Genomic DNA, 26,111 nt, shown 5'->3' on the forward strand with positions numbered 1-26,111 from the left:
GGTGAATAAAAGGATAGGAAAAGAAAAAGAGCTCTGCTGTACAACCGAAACGGGTAATTATGCTCCTCTAAGCACATCGCTAGAGCCCAGCTGGCACAATTAAAGAAATAGCTGATCAGTTCCAGTTATTGATTCTGCTAACATGTTTGTTCATGGTTGCTTCTTGTCTAATTAGTTTTTTCTGCTTTCTTAGTCTGAAAGCATACCTTTTCAGTCAAATCTGTTTTCAGGCATCAGATAGCAATGCTTTATTTAGAACACTCGCTAGCCAGTTACTTCAATGCAACAGTACTTCACTTTTTTTTTTTTAACCCAACGTGGGGCGGATCTTGTGGAGTTGTATTGAACTTTGTAGTGCAGCTGGGCACCATTGGAGATGTGAGATAGTGCATCCTAGCAGTGAGATAACTGCTCTGAACGTCAGGGTGAGGGATCTCCTGCCTAAAAACACAGAGCCGCCTCTCACTTCTTGCGAGAAGCTACAGGCTGTGCTTGCCAGCTCAGGAAGAGAGAATGCTGTGGTTGCATGTTGGCTGGGTGGGCAGACAGTTTTAATTGCTCAGAGGTCCTTGTGCACATGATTTTGCTCAGATATTTTCCCCCTTTTGACAAAACAGCTCCTGTGTAGAAAGCTGCGCTTCAGCAAAATGGAGCCCCGGCAAAGAAAAGAGAGTCATGACTTTAATGGGAATCCAACGGTACTCTTTTTTTTGACATTTTTGAAGTGCAAATAAGTGCAAAAAAGTGTAGCTCCGTCCGTTTTACATAAAAACGAAGAGGACTGATGTATCAAACAAGAAATGATTTCCCTCCCCTAGAATTGCAGCCAGTGAAAACATTCAGAAATACTGCTCTTCGCACTTACTCAGAACTGCACCAACAAAGGAGAAGAAGTCCCAAACTCCTTTTCTGATCAACAGAAAATCTCTTTCCCAACCAGCGCTGGTGCTGGTGCTCCTTTGTGCTGATACGCAGCTCTTGCACTGCACCTCAAACATGACTGCATTTCAGTGGCAGGTAAAGCTTTATATATTCCAATAAAGAATAAACACACCATTGCACTCTGAATAACTTTTATCTCATATTTAGAAACACCAAAGAGAAAAGAATGTGCCGCAGCCTTCATGACACAATGCGTGTGTCTGCACACATGAATGAGCACAATAAGTCTAAAATGGATAGTAGTAGTCTGACAGATTTAAAGGCGCAGAACGTTGAAAAGACATCATAATTCTGCAACTTAAATACATTGTTCAGGCAATGATTTCTTCAGAAAAGAGAATTGCTTATTGCTTTGTGCAAAGAGATTTGAGAAGTGCATTATCTGGACTAAGAGAGTAAAAATGACTTTTATGTCTGCTTGAATCATGCTGTTTTTAAGATTTCTTTTTGGGTTATTAGATCTGTATAAGTAAGGTTGCTATTAGCTGCTTTCAGTGCTCAAAGATGTATACACCTCTGAGATACTGCAATATTTTTGTTAGCAGTAGTCACCTTGTCTTTGCAGCTGACACCGCTGTTTGCTGGTTGTCCGTTTTCCACTGAGGACAGCTGTTAGCAGAGGAAAGATCCACCTGCCATTGGCTATAATTCCAGGAGCATCCAGCACAAACACCCAGCAGGTTTGGGTGCACTGAGCTCTGTCATCTCTGCCCAGCTCAATCCTGGTCCTCGTCCCGCTCCCCCTTCCTCCGCTCCCTGGCACTGTGTGCCCAGGCTCCTTCCTGCGGTCCCTCCCCATAGCCCTATGGCTCTCCACAAGCAGAGGAGCTGTAGGGGGGAGAAAAAGAGACAGCCTTATAAGTGCCTCACCTGCCCAAGGCCATTGGAGAGGCCGTGGGGACATGGCGGCTGCGGGCTGTGGAGGTGAGGAGGCAGCAGTGCTCGGCCAGGCTTGGTGCCGTGCAGCTGGGCACAACCAGACACAGGGCTGGCTGCACGGCCCTCACTGGTGCCGCTCATTGTGGGAAGCTTTTCCCTCTTCCTGCTGTAAAAAAGATGTAAATTGGAAGAGCACAGCACTCCTCATAAAAACGCCGTGCATTTATATTTAAACGCTGAAGTCACACCACTCCCTATTGAAAACCACTCGGCTCTGTTGTTGCACATGACTGGAGCAGAAAGAGACCATTATGCTCGGCAAAAATGTATTTTCCTTGCTCATTTTCCTGGAAACAAAACCTTCCAGCCCGGGTGGCACAAACCTCACCAAATGGTATTGATGAAGAGGGAGAAATTGCACATGGCACCAAGTCACCAGCCCCGTCCGAGGGGATGGAATAAAGCTCCAAACTGGGACAGCAGATGCCTGCGTGACGCAGTGAAGCCCGCCTTTGTGGGGCACGAAGCAGTGTACCAATAAAGCTCTCTCTGGCTGTTGTAGTTGTGTTCAATAGCAATGACAGCTGTCAAGGAGCTCAGGGACTCGCTGTGATGCCTTCGACATTTTAATCGCTCCAGGAAAGGCACGGGAAAACTGTTTGTGTTTTGAGCACCGTTATTGCCATATGATATTTAAAAGGAGTCGGTAATTGTTATTTACCTCAAAATTAGAAGGAGCTTTTGCTTGTTGTGGTACAGCTCTCATTTCTGTAAGCACAAAGGACAGGTCCTCTTGCATTCTAATTCCGTGTGGTTAACTGGTGATTTACATAGCCCCTTCACCACCGTGCGCTCGGTCCTCACATGAGGAACTACTTTTCCCTGAGAAGCTCAACTGACAGATTTTAATATTCCATTAAGTTTGCAGTTCTGCTATAACATTTGCATCCCGAGACACCGGGGCACTTTGATTCAAACTACAGGAAATTAATTTTCTCTCTTTTATTATACCACCAGTAACTACCTTAAAAAAAACCAAACAAAAAAAAAAAAACAAAAACCAAAAAAAAACAACTTTAAAACTACTGGAGACACGAATATAATGTGTAAAACTGACAGGAAGAATTACGAATTTTATTTCCAGAAGAGAAGGAAGAAGGGGGTAATTATAGTGCTGAACCATTGTATTCAATCTGAAATTAAGATACTTTTCTAAGACATGAAATTCTCGGAGTGAAGAACTGATGGGAAGTAAATCTTTGTCGCTGAAAGGCATTAACAGTTGTTAACCCCTTTTACTGCAGCCAAAATGTTTTGACTGAATATTCCTGCAAAAATCACAAAATTTGGTACCTAGGAAATGGAACTTCTTCATCCTGTCTGAAATGACCACAGCTCTTCCTGAGGAGACAAAAGTATCATCGTTTCCCTTTAATTGTCTCCTTCATTTGGATGGGTTTGGCTTCGTGGTCATAGGCTGTTATGGCAAAGATTGAGTTACTTGCAAGTTACAAGAGTGTTCTGCAGATGGATATAACATATATAGGAGGTAGATGATGGATTCCTCTATAGCATACAGGCAGATGTTTTGATTTTCAAGAGTAATCGAGTATTCCCTGAGCAGAAACGGTGGTTAAAAGTTAAAATATATTCAAATTGAAGAAGACGTTGTTCCTCTCTCTCACACGCACATGCAGTGGAAAACAAACATAAGTATATATATGTGGCTATATAATGTGTGTTTTCTATAGTTGTCCCAAATGGAGCTGAGAGGTGCTTTGCCCCATCTGGCTGGGAGAGGAGATGTGGGATGGGGGATGGAAGAGGGAAGTCGAGCCCACCACATGGGCAGGGAAGAGGGAATGGCAGTGATATTTGCTTAGTGCTGTGCTGCAGTGATGCACAGCTCCCTGAGCTTAGCAGATGTCCATCAGGAGCAGAGTCCTGCCTTGGGACAGGGGTCTCAATTTAAACCTCCTGAGGTTCTCTTTTTCCAGTTCATATTTTAACGATTTAGTGATTAAAGGGGGACAAGAGGATGGAGCTGGGGAAGCCTTTCTGATCAAGCAGTGAGTGAGAATACGCAATAGTTTCTGAAAGGTGATGTTGTTAACTGTATTGCTGGCATCATGGAAACACATTTGGGAGGATTTAAATTTCTTTGTTCTATTTGATTTGTAATTTTAAATCAAACAAAGATTTACAAACTCCCATGCATGGATCATCTTATAAATGACTTTACTCACACAGAGGCTTCTTTTCATTTATCTTGAATTTTAAAAGAAGGGATTTTCCCACTGAGAACTGTGTTGGGCTGCAAAAGACCTGAGATGTCTGTGCATCTTTGAAATAGTGTGTGATATAATTGCTGCACAACTTGCAGCTTAGGATGAGGAGGCAAGGCGGTAGCAAGGGGAGGAGCAGAAAGTTGATGGTTGCAAAGTACTCACAGGTTTTGCTTCAAACAAAATGAGAGTAGCCTGGAAGTGCTCATCCTCAGTAAGAAAGGGAGATTGCTGAGGGATGTTTGACTGGGGAGAGGAAACAGGAGTCCTGCTTTTGAGGAGGACAAGATGGGTTCCAGCACAAAGCAAACGTGCTCTCTCCATGCTGCTGCAATTGAGGCAGCCAAATAGAGATGGAAATTACTCAAAGCTTCTGCCTTCTGTCTTTCAGAAGAGTAATATTCTAAGAGTAGTGCCATCTTCAGTCTACCCTTATGGATTTTTGTCTTCCCTCTTTACCTGTTAATGAAGAAGAGCTATCATTTTCCCCCCTTTTTTTCTGTTTAGACATAAGTAAAAAGCCAGAGAGCAGATTTGAGTCGTATTTCTGTGCCACCTGTGTCAGATTAGGGCTGACCTGGGAGCTGCACTCACTGCCTGCTGTTTTCTCAGGGCTTTTGACAACCGAGACCTGCACTTCTATAGCATGGGTGAAGGATTAGTCACATGGAGAGGAACCTGCACACAGTAAGTGATGTGACACTATTTCCCGCTGAGATAATAACTCCACTTTCCTGACAGGACAAGTGCAGAGGTAATTGAGATCTCAGAGAGATTAATTACATGTACATGGCAGAGACTATGGCACTGGTAGCTTTGTTACCATAGCTTTACTTTGTGTGCTTCAAGGGAAACCTAGTAGGGATTTATGAGCTTTTCAGTAACAGAGCATGCAATGGGCACATGTGGCTGCTGGAGAATTGTGCTAAGATTTGGTAGTTAAACTCTGGAGCTCAGAAACTTTTTCAATGAACTCTTTTGCCCCTCATCCACATATTTTCTGTAGCTTGAGAAATTCTGGCTCAAAAGTGCTGATTAATCTATATAAATTCTCAGGTGGAAACTGACATTCATCCTTAACCAGTCCTGTTTCCTCCTGTGGCGATTCTGTATTTATTATTGATATAAGATTTTGTCTGTGAGGTGATAAAGGAGAGCAGAGCATACTTGTCATGTTTCTGTCACTTAGATTGGGTCTGTCAGGCCTCTGTGGTTTTAGCCCAGCCAACACAGCGGAGAGGAATGATAAATGCCAACTGTTACACAGTAAAGAAGTGAGTTTTGACTGAATTTGGGATTAGAGACACTTGTTTTAGGTAGCGTTTCCCTATCCATACTTATTTCCCTCATAATTGAAAATCCATGTGGTTTTTCAGCGTAGTTCCCATGAATCACTATAAATTTAGGTCATCTTACTATAGTGATTTCTGAGCCCTGGAAATTTTACTTCCCAGTTCTGCTTTGATGCCTTGTGAAGAACCAGCTTTAGCAAAACAGTCTTACATTTTTATCTCAATCATATATCCGTATCCTATTGGCTTCAAGTGCTGGAGCTGGCACACACTGAGTGCTGGAGCTAGTGCCGCGTGGGCTGGCAGCGGCCAGGCACAGCAGCTGCCTTGCTGTTGGTGTTCATCATACCAGCACTGAGCGGTCACAAAGATTTCGTTCTTCTTTCAATTTAATTGTAAATGCTTGCTGTGGGACAAGTCTACTGTAAGGGCACTTTGGAGGCTGAAGCTTTCCATCACTGGCACAGCTACAAGCCTGGCTGGGAAGCTGGGCTGCCTGCAATGGGTGCTGCCTGCAATGGGTGCTGCCTGCGATTGGAGTTGCCTGTACTGAGCGCTCCCTGCAGTGGGTGCTGCCTGCAATGGTTGCTGCCTGCAGGGGAGCTTCCTGCCTGCCTGCCTGCCTGCCTGCAGTGGCTGCTGCCTGCAATGGGAGCTGCCTGCAGTCTCTCCCCCACCACTCGCCTGTTGCCATGGAGAGCAGATTTTGTCATGCACACTAGTGGGTCCCGCGTCTCCTCTCTTCCAGGGTAATCTGCTGTCACTGCAGTCATCACAATAACTGGGCTTTTTTTTTTTCTTTTTTTAAATATACTCTTCTCAGTACCACATATCACTTTCGGCTGCTTAGGTGAATTCCTGACATTAGTACCACAATGTGCTGTGCTCGTTTGAACTGGGAGACAAAAGCCAGATGCACTCTGCTCAAAAAATTGCTCAGTGCTACTGTATGCTGTGAGGTTACTTGGGATGCATGCGCTACTGTTTCACCTTTTGTCTTTAAAGTGATGTAGGATGAATGTCTTTCAAACGAAAAGACAGGCGACTGAAGAAAAAAAAGGGGGGAAAAAACAAGTAACAAGATCAAAGACGTAAATAGAACAAAATATGCACAAGAGATCTCATCTGAGATCAAAGATGTGAGCATAATTACCATGAATAAGACGTGCAGAGCTCACCAAAACAGAATGTTTTGTGTGCCTGAAGAATTCTGCAGAAATGAACCATTCTGTGGGAAATCAAATGCTCCGCAAAGTGAGGAAGGGAGATTTGTTCTGCAGTGGAGGGGGAAAACGGGAAAGCCTGCCGTTACTGCACTGCTGCGCGGCGTTGGCTGACCCAGGGCGCAGTGGCAGCCATTGAAGTAACTCAGAAAAATCCTCCCAATGTTTGATCATAAAGAGGTTGTGATTTGGGTGGGGAAGAAGCCGCAGACGCAGTTCTTTATCCCTGGGAGATGTGTAGCTCTCAGGCAGACGTTTCCAAGGTTAAATGCAGTGATTGTGTTACAGGTGCAGCTGGAAAAAAACAATTGCTCTGTTAAAGTAACTTAATGCATAGAGGAATTGTACAGAACATGAAGAATTTCCTTTCCCTAATGCTGTTCCATCAGAGATTACGAATATATCTGCGATTTTTATGGCTGTTACTCACACATGCCCACAGAAAGTCCCCATAAATTGAATAAATAAATAAGTTGTCTGGGAGAGTCATAAAGAAAGTTACAGTGCATGAACTGAGATTGCAAAATGCCAGTTCTTCCCAGGAAAAGACTCCACGAGCTTTATTCTGGTCACATGTAACAGAATACTGATTGATTTCCGGTGGAACCAGTCTAGATTTGATCCTTCCCTGAGAACACAGTCTGGATGCTGGTCAGTCCTCACTGTGTTCCAGAAGGTGTGCCTTCTCCATGACTATCTCAAGCATGAGGAGAGTGTGGAAACCCAAGGAGACAGACTTGAGAGTGTTTATTGTTTTTACACCTCTCTTTGTATTGGCATGAACAGGAGATTCAGACACAGTTCCACATGTCAGCCTTGTTTCCACTTGGAAGAGGGGAAGAAGAGGAAAGTGTGAATGCTGAGCCTGCTGCCACTGCTTATTTTCTCAGAAACATTTCTGGAACTGCATTTAGCATAAAGATTTGTATGGTTTTTGTGGTGGTGTTATTGTTTTGTCTGATGTAGCCTGATCAGGTCTAATCTGATTCTGCTGCAGATGAGCATTTTGCAAGTACTGTAGAATTTTTATGGTATCATAATACATTTAAAAACATATCATTTTCACCAGGCAAAAGATAGCTTACTTGGATGAGAAGTTGCACAGCTTCTTCTATTCTCATTAGCACAACAGACCCAGTTCAATCTTCCATCATGTCCTTGTGGTCTTTCTGAAATAGAGGCATAGAGATTCACTTGAGACGAGATTTTGTCCTTCTGCAGGAGATATACTTCACAGACAGAGCACCGTTAAGTCCTTAGTCCAGGATGATTTATGATTTATCATCTTAAGATCACCAGGTGCTGTCAGATCAGAGACAAGGGACAGTTAGTTCTGCCACGTGTACTATTGTTTCTGTTCTGCCAACTTTGCCTTGGGCTTCCATGCTGTGTGGAATCAGTAAACTCACTCAAGAAATGGCTCATGTGTGAGTGTGTATATGTATATATTTAGCTTGGTGTTCTCAATCATATTCACAAATCCTTTTGAAACAACAAGCACACTCATGTTTCCGGCCAGCCCAATTTAGATGTCCTTGCTGGAGCTGCAGCACTGGTCAGGGTGAGCTCCGTGGGTCTCTTCCGACTTCAGCCCTTCTACGGTTCTGTACTTGGAGCTCCTCAGTCTCTTTATTTGGATTCAGATGATATAACAATAGAAACCCCTGTCTCATTTTATTCTATAAATGGGATCCATTCAACAAAATGGGCTCAACAGGAATGGTGATCACAAATTTCGTATGTGTGTAATATATTCAGTTATTTTCATTAGATAATGTTATGGGCTCCGGTTCAACTAAGTACTTAAATGCCAAAGACAGGCACACGAATGATCCCAAGGAAGTCAAGAGAGGTGCTTTTATAGTGAATACTTAAGCTTAAGTGCTTGGCTGAATAAGAGCCATACTCTTGATTTTCATTAAAACAGTACTGAGAAGAGCGTGTACGTAGTTTGTGCAGCAGAGAGAAGAAGGGCATTAATTGCATGTGAGTCTCCACCTTCTACCATAGTTTTTGAAATTTTGACATTTGGTCTAAGTGATGCTGAAAGGCAAAGGCTCACCTCTGAAAATCCAGTTCATAATTGCTGAGCAATAAAGTAAGCTGGACATGGCATCTGAAAAATATTTTGGTTCGCCTTCTCCTGAGGACTAGAGCCTTCCTTGTGATTCCAGCAATGAAAGAGTTTTAGGGTGGGCGTAAAGGCCAAGCAAAGCTTAGTTTAAGTGGGAGCCAGACCCAGAGTGTGTGTATCAAGGACTATCTGAGTTACATATTCAGTGCTGCTCACGACTTCTGCAGAATTGTAGAGCATGTTAGAAATAAAATACTGCTTACAAAAGGGGACTTATGTTTTCCATTCCTCTGGAAAAGAAATAAGGAGAAAAACATATCTGTGCCTGTTCAAAGGCTGCCCAAGGACAGCTTTCATTCTTTGTGACCCACTTATATAATCGGCTTCCGCGGGAACTCCTCAGACAGTTATACTTAAAGAAAAGAAAAGAAAAGAAAAGAAAAAGCCTGATCAGTGCGTCTAATCTTCAGCCTTAGAACAGATCCAGGCTTGAAGCCATTGATAAATATCTTGCATCTCCAGCTGCCCTTGCAAAAATTTCACAAAGAAAGAGATGAGCAGTGCTGGAAATGAGAAATTAACTCTATCCATGTAAATATCACATGGCGCAGTTAAAGATCCTTTGGTTTGTAAGAACTAGGTCAATGAGTTTTAGTTCGAGCCAGCACAGGCTGACTCATTGCTCTCATGTCACCTTTCTCCAGCTGTGTTTTTTGGGCACAGTGTGAGTACTCTGGGTGTTCTGTTGGTATTGCCAGGCCTCCCTTCTGGAAGCAGTGCTCCCACTGGATTTCATGCCCACACCACAAGCATGAGGAGAGTGACACTCAGCGGAGGCTTATCAGACAGGAACCCCATCGCCCCTGATAGCTGAGTGTGGGGCAAGTGGGCAGCACTGATGGGCCTCAGCCTGCCCTGCACGTCTTTGTGGGAAGGTAACAAAGCTTTTTCTTGCATTTTTTTCTGCATTGCTTTTGAACAATGTTCGACACTGTTTGAGGAACATGCAGAGGGACAGGATCTGTGGTATACCTGTTTGCAACTCCCAGAACTCCCAGAAAGGAAAGAAAGAGAGCACAAAGCTCTGGTGAGCTCCAGGCAGTAGTACTGCATGTTCACAGAGAGGGCCTATATAACAGAAAAAGCCTTTTGTGGAAACTGGAGAAATGTGGAGAGCCAGAGGGTTAGTTGTAGTAAAATGTGGAAAACCTGAGTCCTTTTGGGTTTCCTGTTGTCATTGACTAAACAAGCAACAAATTTGCTTGGTGGTGGTGTTTCCTAAGGAAGAAGAAAATAGAAACTAATGAAGTTTGTTGTAGTTGATTGTGATTTGAAGAAGTTAAGATATTCACCATCCGCTGTAGTAATTCCCTGGATACTGTGTCATGTTAGGTCTGCCAGAATGAAAAATAGATTAAAAAAAAATCAGTATTATCTTGATACAAGCCCTGAATTCTTGTTGTTCCCATCATATGAATATTGAGTCATTGATATTTTATATGTCACACAGAATGGTTGAGATATCAGAGAAGATTTGCATAAGCATCCCAGAGGCATTTTTGGCTGTCTTGCATGCAGAAGATTTAGCCTGTTGCCTTTACCCAGAGTCTGCTGTAATGCTGCATGCCAGAGATGATAATTCATTTTGAGAAACGTGATCAGAAGAGCCCTTATGGAGGTGTGACAGATGCAGCTGTAGCCATCGCATGAAGTACTTTCCCACAACCTGAAAAATATATCTCTAGATTTTCCTTCTTGATGAATTTTTTAGGCATTGTTGAATTGAAGTTGTTGCACACAGTGAAATGCCTAAAAGAGCAAGGGGATAAAAAGGTTAAAGTGCTCGCAGTCATAGTTTCAGGGCTTAATTGGACACTAGCAACTCTTCTAGGAGCATTCCTCCAAAGAATGCTGGCGTTCTTGTAGGCTTCAAACAATGGAGATGCGTGGGTTGGTGCCATCTGCAGCCTAGGGCTCGTGGAACAAAAAGATGTTTGAAGAAGAGGGAAATTCTCAGAGATATGGTAGAATGGGAATGATCTGAAAGTAATCAATCATTGCGGTGACATAAATCACAACACACAACAGCCCACAGCCAGAAGATGTCAAATACCGCCTGCGGCGCGTCAGTCTCTCTGGCATCATCACTTTTGTGTGCCATGCCACTGCTTTTTTGTGGGCCATCAATTTTGTTGGGTGATGAAATGTGAGAATGCTGCTAGTCCTCCTTCCTCGCTAATGCAAGCTTTATGATTGCGCACCCTAACATACTCTTAAGGCGCATTCATCCTTTGACCTGAACTAACAATCAATTGTGAACTGGGTGCCAAATCCACCAGATGTTGCTTGATCTCATAATTACGTTAGTGCCATTGCTCCAGTGCAACAGCATCAAAACAATACCAGCCAATCTGGGGCACAAAGAGACTCTGCAACTCTCATGTGGTCATCTGGTTCACGCCTGACATTTTTGCCTAAAGCTCTCAGATGCTAAACTTAATTTTCCTTCCTTGATTATAAGCAAAATGATCTGTGCACAATATTAAAAAAACATTTATCAGCTGGAAAACAGTAAAAGGCATGGCATAAACTCATATAAATGTTAATGAAAGTCAGACAAAATTAAGCAACATTATTGTGTTCTTCAAGCTCTTCCACTCTGTAACTTAAAAGAAGATCTGGTAGGGGAAATTGGAACAGTTTGAGGATAAGCACAGAAAGCATTGTTTTGAAATTTACTCTCCTTCTTGTGGTTCAGAACACCGTCTCAAGTTCTGCTAAATGGAGCAAGCATAGTTCTCCTTTAACTCGTTCCGATATTGATAAACAGCTCAATAAAAATCACAGCTCCCTTACTTCTGATAGAATGGCTCTATCTTCCTGTTGTTGCCTATAAAGAGAAGCTTGACCTACCAGCTGCATAGCTCCGACCAAGAAACTCCACAGAGTGCTAAAGCATGGGCTGTAGTGGTGTGTGATGGGATTTATTCCTCCAGGTTGAGTGATGCCCTGCTGAAGGTCTGTAGGGCTTCCTGAGTGCAAGGCTCCAAATCCCAGCGCAAATGGCTCAAACTGTTACTCTTTGTCTTATGAAACTGAGCTGCTAAGTGAAACTGAAACATAACAAGGACGTTTTCATCCCATTTTTCCCAGCTCTCCCACACCCCAAATTGCTGCTGGGCCTGGTGCCCCTCTCATTCACCGGCCTCCCTTTTTCCGGAGCTCAGCCCTGAGCACTGGGGGCAGATGTGGGTGCAGAATGGCACGTGAGACCATCAACTCAGGGGCCCTGACTGCTGTGCTGCCCTCAGGAAATTTTGCTTTTTAAGAAAAAACGGAGTTCTCAGCAGCAGTGATGGTGAAATGGCAGCGGTTTCCTTCTCTCTTGATTGTGAACTATAACGTCTCAAACATGACACAAGGAAAACTGAAGCACAGGACAGTAACCGCCAGCTAAAAAGAGTTTCTAAATGATACAATTTGGCTTCGGCTTCTAATATTCTCCATTTTACATGATTTTCACTTCAGATAGAATATAGAGTCACACACACGAGAAATTTTACTTCCTGCACTACTACAGTTTTCAACCATAACGGCCTATGTAGGCCAGTAGGCAAATATTATACCCTAAAGTTTCAAATGATTGCCATCTTGATGCTTCACATCTGATCTTTAATAAATGTTGTTTTACACAGTGCAATTATATTTTGGGATGTAAAACTCTAAGAATAATCCCGAACCTTTTAGCAGAGCTGGGTATTTTCAGGGTGCACGCACGTCTCAGCTCTGATCTAACAGCACAAATCTGAAGCAATTTCCTTGAAATCAGTACAATTACATCAGCACAAACCCTATAAAAGGGGGATGAGGGACAGACCTTTATTTCTTTTCCAGTCAGTTCTAGAGATATAGTATTTTCCATTTAGTCAAATGAAAAGAACTGTAAAGGGATAGAAAGAAATGATAGAACTAGATTTTATTATTTAACATATGGGAAACTTGGTTATTTTTTTACCATAAGCATATGAAGGAAAAAGAGCTGAAGTAAAATGGAAAAAATTCATCTCAGGTGTTGTGTCATGAAATCCAAGGAAGTGACATCAAAGATTAAGTCTGGTCCATTTATTTTTAAGCTATGGTCTTTAAGTATCAGATTTTATGTCTGGATTTTAATGTGAATTTTAAAATATCTTTTTTCTTGTGGTAAACATAAAACTGAGTAAGGATCCAAAAAACCTTGATCTGTCACTTGGTACCAACGTAAGACCCCCATAACAGGTACTGCAATTCTTTTTTCATGGAGAAATGGCAGAGCAGAGGGCACAGGGTACGCAGAGCCGTGGGCTGATGGCACATGATTGCCCAGGGACGAACCAGGGAAGTGCAGAGGGATGTGGGGATCACGGTACGGATAAGACAGGGGTCCGTCGTGCTGAGTTCTGCTCTGAGTCCAACACCAAAAACCCTTCTGTGGGAAGAAGTTGAGTGGAACTGCTGGAGTTTCTTTTCATGGGTTATTTAAGCAGCACAAGATGTTGTTAATTCCGAGTTTCTTGCATGTTATTCAGGAAAGTATGTCTGATTATGTAAATTAAAAGTTGCTGCTTAGAAATATTTTGCTTGAGAGATTGCAAAGGCAACACAGTAAATGAATTAAGATCAGAGAGTCTTGCTCAAGTGAGAAGATGCATAAGTAACCACATGTGTTGTTGAAAAATACATATTGTTTACAACATACTCTTACAAGATCCTTAAATATTTCACTTTGAGGTTTGCTTGATATAAAATATTGCATTTGTTTGCAATATTGCAAGCTTGTCACATGGGCTGGGCTCTAAGCTGACTCACAGCTACATCCAGAATAAAACCACTATGCCATCCCACTGCAATTGTGGATTTAATTTGATTACTTTCCATCTCTTTAAGAGAAACAAGAGAGTTTTCAAACCAAAAGGCATTGACTGCTTACCTAATTAAAAATGTACCCATCTGCTGGTTTGGTGGCTGACTTGTTATTCAAAGCATGCGGATCTAAGTAGGTTGATTTATTTATGAAGACCTTATGACACTGAGAGATATGCACTCAAAAACATGTAAAAATAAATGTGGCTGCAGATGGGTAGATACACACAGATCTTTATGGGGTTCTAAATAACATAGTGTTTTGGAAAATAGGCTTTCTGGGGAAGCTCCTTTTGTGAGGGCTGCTCAGAAAGCAGTGCCTCCTATTGTACGACGTTGGCCCACAACGCCAGAGGCGGACATTGGTGGGATGGCAGTAGAGGCTGAGCCTTCCCACCAGTATCCCACTGCATTTTGTTCCGCGTGACAGATGGCAGCAGAGGGGCGGTCTGATAGATGGCGTCTGACATGGAAGTGTGTCCGAAGCAAAGGTGTGCCACTGAATTCCTCCCTGCAGAAAAACGGCACCCACTGACATTTGTGGACACTTGCTGAACACTGATGGAGACCCAACAGTGGATGTGAGCACAGTGAGGTGATGGGTGGTGCGTTTCAGCTGTGCTGACTGTGACAGTGGATCACCTCCACTGGGGTGCATTTTTACAAGAGTGTTACGCAGGGTCCTGTTCATTGCTGGCAAAAATGCATAGCTTATGGTGGTAACTGTTGAAAGTAGTGTTTTGTAGCTGAGAATTTGCTCTATCAAATAGTATTTTTGTGCTCCTTATATCTGCTGTCATTTCTACGGAAATAAATAAGAGACATTACTTTTGGAGCAACCTGTGTACAACGCATGTGCTTCCACATATTTAACATTTAAAGCTCAAACAACAAAGCAGCCAGCTAACATGTTGAGTGATAGTTCTAGTCTGAATCTCCTATAGTGCCTTTTAAGGTGCAGTGACTGGTTCTGAAAACTTTGTGTGAGCGACCGACTCCTCAGGAGATGCTACATTTTCATCAGTGCTTTATTTAGAGAATGTTTTAAAGTGAATTTTAATCAAAGGAGAAAATCATTATCGCTCACAAATATCATGTATTGGAATTAGGGTAAATGCTGTCTTCTTATATTTCATTTCATTGATATATTGGTAGATCTTCAGCAAATTGAATTTCCTAGTAACTATGCTAAGGTGAAGGGAAAATCAGGTTCTAATGGATTCATTCTTTATTTCCTCAGGTAAAGTTTATTCACCATTTTATGGGCTCTAGGAAGTTCCCAGTGTAATGAAGCCATCATGGGATTTCCATGCAGGGTGTGGAGCTGTTAGTGTTAAGTCTCACATCATTACTGCTGCAATTCCACTGGCATGAGCTGGCTTCTTAAACTAATATAATGGACTAATGCCCATGCCTTGTATACGATGCTGTAAGCAAAGCCGAGTTCGTAGGTGGTCTGCATTGGCCACCTGAGAGGTATAAGGAAAGTGGAGAATTACGTGGCTGGGAACAGTGCTGCAGGAGCTTTATGGCCTCTGTTTCTGTTTACCGCATGGTTTCTAATGGGTCCTTCTCAGCTTTTCTTCCCTCCATGGGTCTGGCCACGTTTCTTCAGGTTTTGTGTATGTTTGCATGTGCGTTCACATTCATACGTGACAAAAGGGACAGAAATGATCCCTTTATAGACCACCTGACTACGCTGATAGCCTAGCAGATTGAAACCATCTTGCATCTAACAATGAAGTTGCTTTCAGCAGAAATGTATTTTCTACCATACCAAGCATTGACAATTGTGCTCAGCTTCACAAAAATGCGTTTCTCTAAGCCAAGGTCAGTTTAAACTGGTTCCCCAGTATATACATTTTTAAATTCCCTGGGAATCTCTTTTTATTTTCATGTCAAGACAAGCATGTGGGTTTCTTAGCGCCAACAAAGTAAAGAAATACGGTTTGTATGTAGATTTAGCCAAGGAAGGATATTAGACTGAGTTGGGTTTTGGTAGGAAGCCATTTTTGGGGGAAAACTCTGGAGATGGTTGAATAATCCTTATAGTAACAGATGTCACCACTGGGAATCTGTTTTACTTTTACAGCTCTTTATGTGAGTGTCTTGCTGGCATTTTTGGTTACTTTGGATCCGTGGGTGAAACTCAAACAAATCTGCGTTGTCCTCGTGCTTTGATCTGTCCCAAGGATATATTTTGATGAAAGTTCCTGATAGAAATCAAGGAAAGAAAACCCATACATTTTACTGCGTGTGCTCCTTCAGTGCAGAAGCATTCTTCTCTGCTTCCGTAAGGAACGGATAAAAAATTGTACTGGTAATCCTTTGCTTTTGTTTCCAACACACTGCAAATGGCTGTTTTCCTGGTCCCATGTGAGCCCTTGAAACAGGGGACAAGGGATCGCAACGGGTCAGGGCAAATGGTTAGTCACACTGCTCTGTAGAATCGAGCCCATTGTCCGGGTGCTAAGCAAGTTTTCCACTGCTCATTTCAGCCGCCATTCGGAACTGTGGGCAGCGTGGTAACGCGGGTAAGGAGTTGTAATGGTGGTGGGCAGGGGGCCGCCGAGGGAAGCTGGCAGCTCTGAAGCAGAAGCAGCACTTTGCAGTTCTCCCCAGGCACAACAGTTTTCCTGTTTTCCTCAGGGTACCACAAGAGAAAATATTTGGGAAAAAATGTTGTCGGAAACACGGCTGTGTAGGGATTTGGAAAATTTGACAGCAGTGCGTCTCAGTAAAGCAGTACGAGGGAGTCATCTCTAATGGACACGGAGCTCTGAGGTACAACTCGGAGGCACTCCTGCTGCTGTGTGCGGGAGCATGGCACGGCTTGGGGCTGCCTCCATCAGCGGGACGAGCTGTGTGCTGCTGGCGAGCGGGGGAACGGCATCTGGGAAACTGTGCTTCTGACCAAGGGAAACTGCCTGATGGTGCCAGCGGTGCACTGAAATAACAGCAACTAATTTGTATCTCATCAATTAGAAGAATTCTTAAAATTAGGTTCGTGCTTGAGTAGCACAGGGTGCGGGCACGGACCCATGCAGGTCTTTTGTTCTGATGTCCCTGTGGTGCTCACACCCCAGAGAGCAGGCTTGGCAGCCGGCTGTGCGGGGGGCTGTACGAGGATATCTGCGTTTGTGACAAGAGCCAGCAGATGGGTATGAATGAAAAGCAAGGCAATGCAGTGGCAGCGCTGCCAGCACAGCAAACTTCACCTTATTCTCTGAATGCTCCTCAGATCAGTGGCAGCATGGAGGAAAACAATAACCGTCACCTTTTTGACATAAAATCAATCAAATGGTATTTTGTTTTTTTTTTTTCCTTTTCTCCCATTGTTCTTCTTGCAGGTTTTCATTGCTATGGTTTTTTTTTTTTTTGCTTTGTGTGAAATTAATCTAGAATGTGAAATATTTTGCAATGAAATCAATGCAGACACTGAGCTAAAGCAAATGCAAATGTATGTACTCACTTTCCCCAGCTAGAGGTTCCTTAAAATGTGGCAAATCATTTCTTAGAAAATAAACAGCCATTCTTTGCTGCCTGCAGCTTCTCTGTAGCAAGGACAGAGATGCTCAGGGAATGCATCAGACAGAGATAAGCCCAGCATTACTATTTTCAGATTGGTCTGTAGACAGCAGGTATAAAGGTGCTTTCGTGCCTTACAGATGTTCCTGAATGAAGCTGGCCCCTTCTGCGGGAGCAGTGCGGCTGACAGTGGCTGCCTGCAGTTCTCTCTGAGCTGTTTTAAGGCAGGCACGGCAGGCACTCAGCTCCAGCCAACTTGTAAAGTTTTACTGTGACAGCGACTGAGAGTCTCCCAGGAAACCTGTGCAGAGCTGAGCACAGCTCTCCTCCTGGGGGCAGTCCCAGCCTCTGCCCTGCTTGGGGAGCACTGCAGTCACTCTTGCGTTCATGGAAAAAATGCACAAATGCTTTCCACTTTTTTAGGAGAACAAAAAGCAGGGTCTTACATTTCGTTCTAGAGAAAACCAATCTGTCTGTATCGTGCTACTAAAAAATGGCACGCAGTAATAAAGAAGGAGGGGCTGGTTTTGTTCCTTAATGTAAGCACAGAAACAGTTTCCTTCTATATGTTTGCTAAAATTTTGTTCATTAGTCTGGGTGGAGTATCTCAGAGAGCATGGCTCACTCAGAGCTCATTTGGATTTACTCTCTTGGAAGTGCCAGAACTGTTCAGGGCTCCGTAGGGAACCTGTTCCTGGTACAGCTTGATTGGTACCATCATTGCATGAATAATCTCTGGAAAGATCACTGTCTCCAAACGCAGAGCAACCATGAGTCAGAGCTCCGGCATGCTGTTCTTTAGGTTATTTTATCAAAAAAACAGGTTGGAGACTTTGCTTTTTAATTAATTATCTGTGCATCCAAAGGCATTCCTGCAGAACGTTTATCAGGACAATAAATATAATCCTGCATCTTTTTAAATTTATTTTATATATATTTTTTTAGTAATACCTGAAGTAATTAATGGCAGGAAAGCTGAAATTCCCGCAGGAAAACAAATCCAATTTATATTGATTTAGGATTGGTTCTATTCCACACGAAGGGCCCAGTTCCACCTCTTCAGGTTTCCTAGCTAAATTCCTACAAAAATTCACTCAACTTCATCTTAGACCAGGCCAGAATCTAGCTGAGAAGTCCCAAACTGCGACCTTATTCTTGAAAGAGGAAAGCTACATCTGTTGAACTCGATCTTTTCCCCACTGCAGACAGAGATGGGTGTGTGCTTCTAAAGAAATCTGGATGTAGTTTGCCATTCCCCGCGCTTAGACTTCAGCCTCACCCTTCGCGTTCAACGAAGGCTCCTCCGAAACGGCCACAGTCAGCTTTCCCTGCCACTTCTGGCACGGGCTGCCGCTCTCGCCGCGATTCCTGCTGGGCGGCGCAGCCCTCCCAGCTCCCTGGCTGCACCCTCTGCCCGCCGGCCGTGCCCCCCGCGGCCCCACAGCCCATCCCACCCAGCTCGGCGGCTGGAGGCTGATCGCTGCTGCTTGCTGCTGCAAATGCCAGAGATGCTCAAAAGCCTTTTGTAGTCATTCAGGTATCTGTTAACCTCCGCAGCTCTCAATAACCTTTCGGTGCAGTGTACGCACGCACATTCCGCTCCGAGTTGCCAAGCATCTGTGCTCGCAGTGCAAACAACCTGCGGGGCTGCACAGCTATGCACGGCGTTCTCGGTCACGCTCCGACTTGGGACAGCTGCGGCTTGCTGCCTGCCTCCGGCCTGCCTGCAGGACAGCACAGCGAGCCCAGCCCTGCGCTGCCGAGGTGGGTGCTTGGCTCTGCTGCATCGGGCCTGTTGTTGGGTGATGGGCTGCAGCACTGGGCTTGGCACTGGCTGCATTTCTTCCTTTTGTTCTTCACTGTGTCTGAGCTGCTATTCACATTTTACAGTTTGCCAGTGCCCTTCTGTGCTCACTGATGGTGGGCAGCACGAACTGTATCACAAACACTCCTGCATGGTCAGTGCTTTTGGTGACAGGATTTCTGTTTGGGGACCTGATAGTGGCATACTGCAAATGTTAGGGGTTGCACTGTACAGAGCTGTGTACCAGCTGCGGCTTCACTTGGCACTGACATCCCACAACATCTCACTGACGCTCACCCAGCCCTCCTCAGTGGCACTGGTTGGGGAAGGGAAGAGTCCCGCACGGCTGTCCCTGTGCTGCCAAGACCTGGCTTGTGCCCAGTCAGAAGAAGCACACTGTCAGGCTTCTGCCGTTAGCAAAAAGGCTGCAGTAAATAGGCAACTGTTGTGATGATGGTCACAGTTAAGAGAAGGAAGTGTCAGTACGTTCCAGTGCCTAAAGCTCACTTGTTTCACAGAGTGGATTTGCAAATGAGCTACAGGTCTGATCCCTTTCTTATTGAGGTCAACAGCAAAGCTCCCTGTGATCCCAGCTGGAATAGAACTGCTGGGATGCCGTGATGCTCTCTCTCCTCACTGGGATCCTGCAGCTTTTTGTGCTCTGGCAGCAGCTTCAGCTAATGGCAGCTCAGCCTGGGGAACCGCATCCTGCTCGGACCCAGGATCAGCTGCTGCTCGCACATAGCTTGCAAGAGGTTTGGTCAGGGGACTGATGGGCAGATGTGCTATGCCCACAGCTCTGCCAAAGGTCTCTGAGCCTGGAGGGGATGGTGGGCAGCATGGTGCTGGTATTGGCTGTGCCACCACGGTGTGTGCCAGGCCTGCAGGGCCGGGCTGTGGGCACACAGCTGCCTCGGGCTGCTGTGCTTTCTGTGCAGGGGCTGGTCGGGTGCAAGCTGTGTGGGAGAGAGGTAAATGGCTCACATTTTTGTGGGAAAAAGCTTTTCAGAGGATCCGGGTGCATTTTCCCCTGCAGGCTGTGGAATTGCATACTAAAGGAGGATCTGTGCTTCCTCCCCCCCGCTGCTTCTTTTTCCTCCTGTTTTTTCCCCACCTCAGCATGGTGCTGGGCCCCAGGAGGCCCGCAAGCACACAGAGCTTCCTACCAAGGCTGTCACTTGACTGACAGCAAAAAGCTTCCGAGAGATGGACGAGCGTGAGTAGGTGGGCAGAGGGAGAAAGGGGAGAAAGGCACAGTGTGCAGCAGCCCCACATCCTGCTGGGGCAGGAAGGCACCAGGCTGTGCATTCACAGCTAGGTAGGGTGCAGAGCAGCTCCTTGTGCAGAGCTGTGTGATACTCCAGAGCCCTGCTAGCAACACTGCTTGCTGTGGGACCGTGCTCTGAGCACACAGCACCTGTCAGGGGGATGCTGTGTGGGTACCACAGTGTTCACCAGCGCTTCAAAACGAACAGAAAACAAATGGTGAATGCAGGGGGGACCAGCGATCTTTCTGTGATCAGTTGCCCCACTGCTGCCAAGCACGGCCAGGGCTGGATCCCAGTGTGTGCTGCGTGCTGTGGGCAGGGTCAGCCCGAGTGCTGCTGCAGCTGGTGTGGCCGTGTGGGCTGTATGTGCTGAGGTGACCCTGAGTGAGGAAGCAGCAATTGTTTTGGCACGGCTTCTTTCACACATTTCTAACAGCCAAAGTGCAGTGGATTTGGTTCAACTGGGACCATTTCTGTTGTTATATTTACAAGGCTGTTTTGTATTGTCTATGTTTATTTTATCTGAAAAAATCTCTAAATTAAAGTGGCATCAATATACTTGGAATATTTTAGAGGTTTCAAAGCATGTCGTAATTGATGACAACTGACGTTTCTGTCATTGCAATAGAAACGACCCAGTCTTTTGCAACCCCACACCATTTACCCTAACATGAAGGTGGGAGGCTCACATCATTGGAACCGAGCCCTGCCTGCTTTGGGGTGTAATAATAACGGAACAATTCCTTCTCTTCCTCTTAATTAAGCCGAGAATTCGCATCGATAATTAAAGTCAGGAAGCGCAGAGTTTAACAATGGCACAGCCGTGCTGCTTCCAGCCCCCCGCCCCGACAGGCGCTCCGAGCTTTCGCCGTGTGCGGCCCAGAGGCTGGCGTCGCTCCCCGCTCCTCCGGTTCCGCTCGGAGCTGCCCCGTAACGGGCGCTCGTGGGGAGGGGGAGGCCGAGCCCCGGCCGGGAGGAGCCGAATTGGTAGCGGCGAGTTTGAGAGCTGTGCTACGGGCGGGCAGAGAGCGCGCTGCCGGAGCTCGCCCACATTAAAAGCAGTGAGAGGTACTTTCCTGAGGCAGAAACGCGATGGCAGCAACATAACCGCAGCGGGTGCGGGGGCTGCTCGACCCCAGGCGCGCGGCGCTCCGGCGCGGGGCAGCGGGGCCGCAGAGGCGCTCGGCGCGGCCGCCAGGTGGCGCTGTTGCCCAGCGGTGGGGTGGCGCGGGCGCTGTGGGGCCGCTCTCTGCCCGATGCCCGCAGTTCCCGGGCGCCGCGCGGTACCGGGAGGGGGCGGGTTCTCCTCGCGACTTTTTGTGATTTCTTTACTCAGTTATTTGTTTGTCCGTCCGCGCGTTCTTCCTTCCTCCTTCGTTTTCCCCGCTTGCGGGCTCCTCGGGCCGCACCGCTCCCGGCCCCGCCGCCCGCTTTGGCCACCGCACAGAGGGGCGGAGCGGGGCGGGGCCGGCGGCGCGGGGCGGGCGGCGATTGGCGGCGGCTCGGCGGCTCGGCCCGCCCCTTGGCAATGCCTATGCCCGCGCGCCCATGCGGGCGTTATTCCACTGGGATGGCGCGGCCGGGCGGCATGGCCGGGGTCCCCGTCGGCGCGCTCCTCCCGCTCCTCGTCGGCGTCTGCGGGGCCGTCACCGGCTCCCGCGTGTACCCCGCCAACGAAGGTGAGGCGCGGCCGCCCCGCGGGAAAGTTCGGTGCCGGCGCCGGTCCCTCCGCCCCACGGGCCGCGCGCTCCCGGGCGCTGCCGCGGGCCGGGGCCGGACAGGTGCGCGGGGCGGAGCGCGAGTGCCGCGGCCCCCGCGCCTTTCGCCCCTCTCACCCCTCTCACCCGGGCCGGGGCCGCCGCCGCCTTCTCGCGCGGCTCTCCCCGGAGCGGCGGCGGGCGGGTGCCCGGGGAGCGGACGCGGCGCGGGACGGGGCGGGAGCGGGAGCAAGACCGCCCTTGGGCGCCGGGGTCCCGGCAGCGCTCCGCCGAGCGTCCGAGGCGCTGCTCGTTCACCGTCCGGAGCTCCGCTCGCTCCCCCTGCCGCCCCGCGCCGCCCGAGCGGCTCCAGCGAGCGGCCCTGCCCCGCGCCGCGTTACTTCCCTGGGCGCCCCGCTCCGAGTCCCGCGTGGAGCTGCCCGGGACTCGCGCGCTGAGCGCTCGCCCCTGCGCGGTGTTCCCGAGTGCGGCCGGAGCGTAACGCGCTGTTTTGCCTCTCCGCAGTGACCCTGCTGGACTCCCGCTCGGTGCAGGGAGAGCTGGGCTGGATCGCGAGCCCGCTGGAAGGAGGGGTAAGTCCGCCGCTATCGGATCGCGAGGGCAAAGGGGGCGATTAGTGCGTTTCGGAGTGCCCTAATGGCGCGATTACCGCTGATTGCGGCGGGGAGGTCGGGTTTCGGCCCGGGCTCGCGGAGTGAATTACTCTTTGTTGGGGAAACTCTATACTCCCTTCGGATGGCTCTGTCATGGAAGAGGTAAAAAGCAAAAGGGCAGAAAAGAGGTTTCGGAATTAAGGGATCGGTTCAGGCACGGGCTTAGGTGCCTATTTGAAGGTGAAATACCAACGAGAAACGCGATCCGGCGGCTGAACCGGCGGTCCTGGCTGTAATTACTGCGTCTGGGGGCTGGCTCCGCCGGGCCGCGCTGCGCTCTGGCGCTGCCGCTCGCGGGTACGACGCGGGTCGGGGCTGCCGTCGGGTTGGCGCGGTGCGTTGGGCTCCCGCTGGGTACCTGCAGCGCGCAACCTGTGCCGCCCGGGTCTTTTGGTGCGCTTTTCATAAGGAGGTGTTTGTAAGAGAGAGTCGCTCCGATTCCCTGCGGTCCGGTGACAGCAGAAGCCTCACTTGGAGGCGGCCGGGGCTCCGCGCGGCGCTGCGGTGGGGCTGCAGGCAGGAGGGCAGGGTGCCCGCAGTGCGAGCCGCTGCTGCGGTCCGTGGGACGCGGGGCACTGCGGCTGGGGCTGGCGGGGTCACCGCGGTGTGCGGTTAGAAGGGGCTTTCTTCCTGAAAGAGAGCAGCTTAAGAAAAATGCAGGCATCGCACACTAATCGTTAATAACCATAATAAAATAATTAAAAAAAGCCCACCTCTCAAATCCTTTTCGTATGAGATGACTAAAGCAGCTTAGTTACTTTTCTTTGAGCACCCTAAGTCAAACTGGGTGAAAAATAAGTGCTGAAAGATCCAGACCCAAACACAACAGAGCGCTGGGGTCTTTGGGAACCTACGGGTTTAGTTCTGTGTGTGTGTTCCTGCTTGTAATTAGAAGAGAGCTAAGGAAACAGCAGCGGGTGGAAGCAATCTGAGGTTGTGCTGGTTGGCGACGTATTATGCATAAGCTCTGAATAGCCATAGCATGGGAGAAAGGGGGATTGTTTGGCTCCTCCATTGTTGTTCTGCCTGAACTTGACTACAGCCCGGCTGGGGCTGAGCCTGGCACACTGAGCTCCGGAGCACGGTGCTGAGCGGCAGCCCTGCAGGCTGCGCTGCGGTGCCCACTGGTTGCAGCCCTCAGCCTGCACAGCTGCCAGGAGCAGCTCTGCCTTGGGGAGGGCTGTAGGGCTGCAACCCAGGACGGGCAGCTGTGTGAGCAGGGTCTGTCCTGCAGCTCTGCAAGGGGAACCTGCGCTGTGGATGAAAGTAGGACCCAATGTATAAGTTTCAATAAGTCAGTGATGAATTGATGACCGGGGAGAGCCTTGTTACTATTAACTGTTGAATTCTCCCTTTCCCCTCATGTCTTCCCTGAAAGCTCCATGCAAGCTGGAGAAGGAAGCGCGCGCTCTCCTTGTGGACGTGACTGGTTTCACTAAACCTACATACGTGTGTTCTATTTTTAAGCCAGTAGTGAAAAATTTAAGAGTACATGGTCTGCTCTGAGAGACGGTGCTTGCAAAGCGTTTATTTTAGCTTTGTGTGCTGCAGATTTATTTCAGGCAGCAGCAGTGAACTCTCTCCTTTATCTTCCTGGGAAGACCCTGTCCTTCAGCACCAGTTTATCTGTGTGCACCTTCTCTATTCCAGGAGATGTGCCTCTGCACCCCTGCCAGTTCCTGAGGTGTGAGGGCTGCGTGAGTAAGACGGGTTAGAGATAAACGCTGCCATTTAGCAACGCCTGGCTGTAATCAAATGTATAGTAGCCCTGGAGGAATTAATGAATTGCAGTATAAACGTCATTAATGATTTTCTCTTGCGTTTCACAGTCGAAAAGCAGGTTTTGTGCCCAGAATGTTTTACTTTGCATCATTAAACCGTGAGAAGAGTTGAATTATGGAAGTTAACTTTTTGCTTTCAAGCTGAAATTAAGCCTTTGCCCACGTACTTGGAGTTACAAACCATTTACAGTGGCTGGAAGTCTTGGGGCTCTGGTCGTTTTCAGCTCTGGCGGGGAGATGTGCTTGCATTTGGTTTGTGTGTCCATGAAGTAAGAAACGTTTGCTGCGTGCTGGGAGGCAGGGCTGTGCTGAGGTCCTGAGCAAGGCTCGCTGAGTGTGGCTGCAGCCTCAGCAGGCTCTGCGTGGAGCCCTGTGCAGCATCCTCCTTTGTATGAGTGTGCTAAAGGAAATCCCGTGCGCGAGTATTGCTTCCCTCTGCTGCTTCCTTTCTCTTCTACCACACACGGATAGGTAGCATAGACCGGTCGCAAGCAGAATAGAAACTGATGGATCATAAAGACAATGTTGCAACAGTAAACTAGCTCTGTGGCAGCTGTAAATTAAATAACTGTCTTCTCACTAACACTGTGTTACACTTTACATTGATAGATGGCTTTTTAAGATTTATTTTTTCCTTTTTCTGTGAAAAGTCATGGCATGCTGAGTATTGATTTCCCCCCGCCCCATCCCCTGCTTCCATTTTAATTTGCAGTTATAGCTGGGCAGCGAATAAAATATTATTTGCTCTGCTCCTAGTGACTCATGGTGCTAACTGCTGTCTTTCTATAAATGGATTCAGCTAAGCTGGAATCTCTTTAAGTAAAAATCACTCTCATATGAGCAGTCCTTGTGAGCAGAGTGCAGGATCTTATACTAGAAGGCCCTTAACATTAAGAAGGCTTTTGTTTGTCGAAGCCATGGCTTCAGAACAGCACTTCTGGGAAGTCTCTCTAAAGTTTCTGATGGATTTTTTTTTTTTTCTTTTCTAAGGATGATTTTTATATGCTTTTTTGTATATCCTCCAAACTCAAGCAGGCATTGTCTAATACATGCTGCCTTTTGTTGTTGCTCTTGTTGTTCTGTGAAGAAGGATTTCTCTTAAACCAAAGCACTGTGGGGATTTTACTAGAAGTATCTTGCCAAGGCCCCTCTTCTTCCCACTCCAGGAAAGCACTGTGGTGAACTTTCTTGTATCGCAGTCTCTAGAACATTGTGGGGTTGGTTCGTTTGTTTGTTTCCAAAGCTCTTGCTTATGTTTTCTTTCTCTTTAAGTTCCTCATCCAGAAATGGTTTAGGGCAAGATCTCTTCTTTGCATGCCTTCCTTGGATTGCAGGTATCGGTGCTTCATAATTATGTTGCTTGTTGGTTGGGCACTTCTGAAGGAGGTGCCTGAACTTGATTGAAGAGTAGAAGAGTTCTAAAATGTGGTGCCAGCCCAGCGTGGTGGTTGGAAGCTCTCAGAAATAACCAGGGCTGGTTTAGCAGTTTAAGAGCCATGGTGGTGATGCCAGAAATGTGGGTGTTACTCCATCTCTGTCACGTGATTTTGCTGCCTGCTGCTCGTGTACAAAGAGGGGTTCACATTTGCTGCAGAGGAAACACCAGGGCTGGTGTTGTGCTACTGGACTGTGAAGTGCTGCATGTGCCCTGATCCAAGTTGGGTCCTGGGGGCTGAGCTGTTCAGTCTTACCTGGTTTGGATGCTTCTCTTCAGTGGGCTTCTCGTTGAATGTCCAAGTAGTTGAGGTCTGGCCTTGGAGTG

General features: G+C 47.1%; 1 protein-coding gene across 5 annotated transcripts in view; it reads left to right on the plus strand.

Annotated features, from left to right (window-relative positions):
* Positions 1-26,111, plus strand: part of EPHA4 (EPH receptor A4) — a 202,412-nt gene that overhangs the window by 87,867 nt on the left and 88,434 nt on the right. The window contains exons 1-2 of one of the 5 annotated variants that reach the window (XM_042878582.1): positions 21,786-21,876; positions 22,420-22,487. The exons of 2 other annotated variants lie outside the window; for them this stretch is intronic. In XM_042878582.1, coding sequence (XP_042734516.1) covers positions 21,786-21,876; positions 22,420-22,487 — 159 coding nt within the window. Of the gene's footprint in view, positions 1-21,785; positions 21,877-22,419; positions 22,488-22,646; positions 22,671-26,111 lie in introns of those variants that run through there. 2 more of the 5 variants (XM_042878587.1, XM_042878585.1) reach the window with 2 other exon arrangements.

The sequence above is a fragment of the Lagopus leucura genome, unplaced genomic scaffold (genome assembly GCF_019238085.1).
Source record: "Lagopus leucura isolate 7727_CA_CO unplaced genomic scaffold, USGS_WTPT01 Super-Scaffold_100021, whole genome shotgun sequence".
Taxonomy (NCBI): domain Eukaryota; kingdom Metazoa; phylum Chordata; class Aves; order Galliformes; family Phasianidae; genus Lagopus; species Lagopus leucura.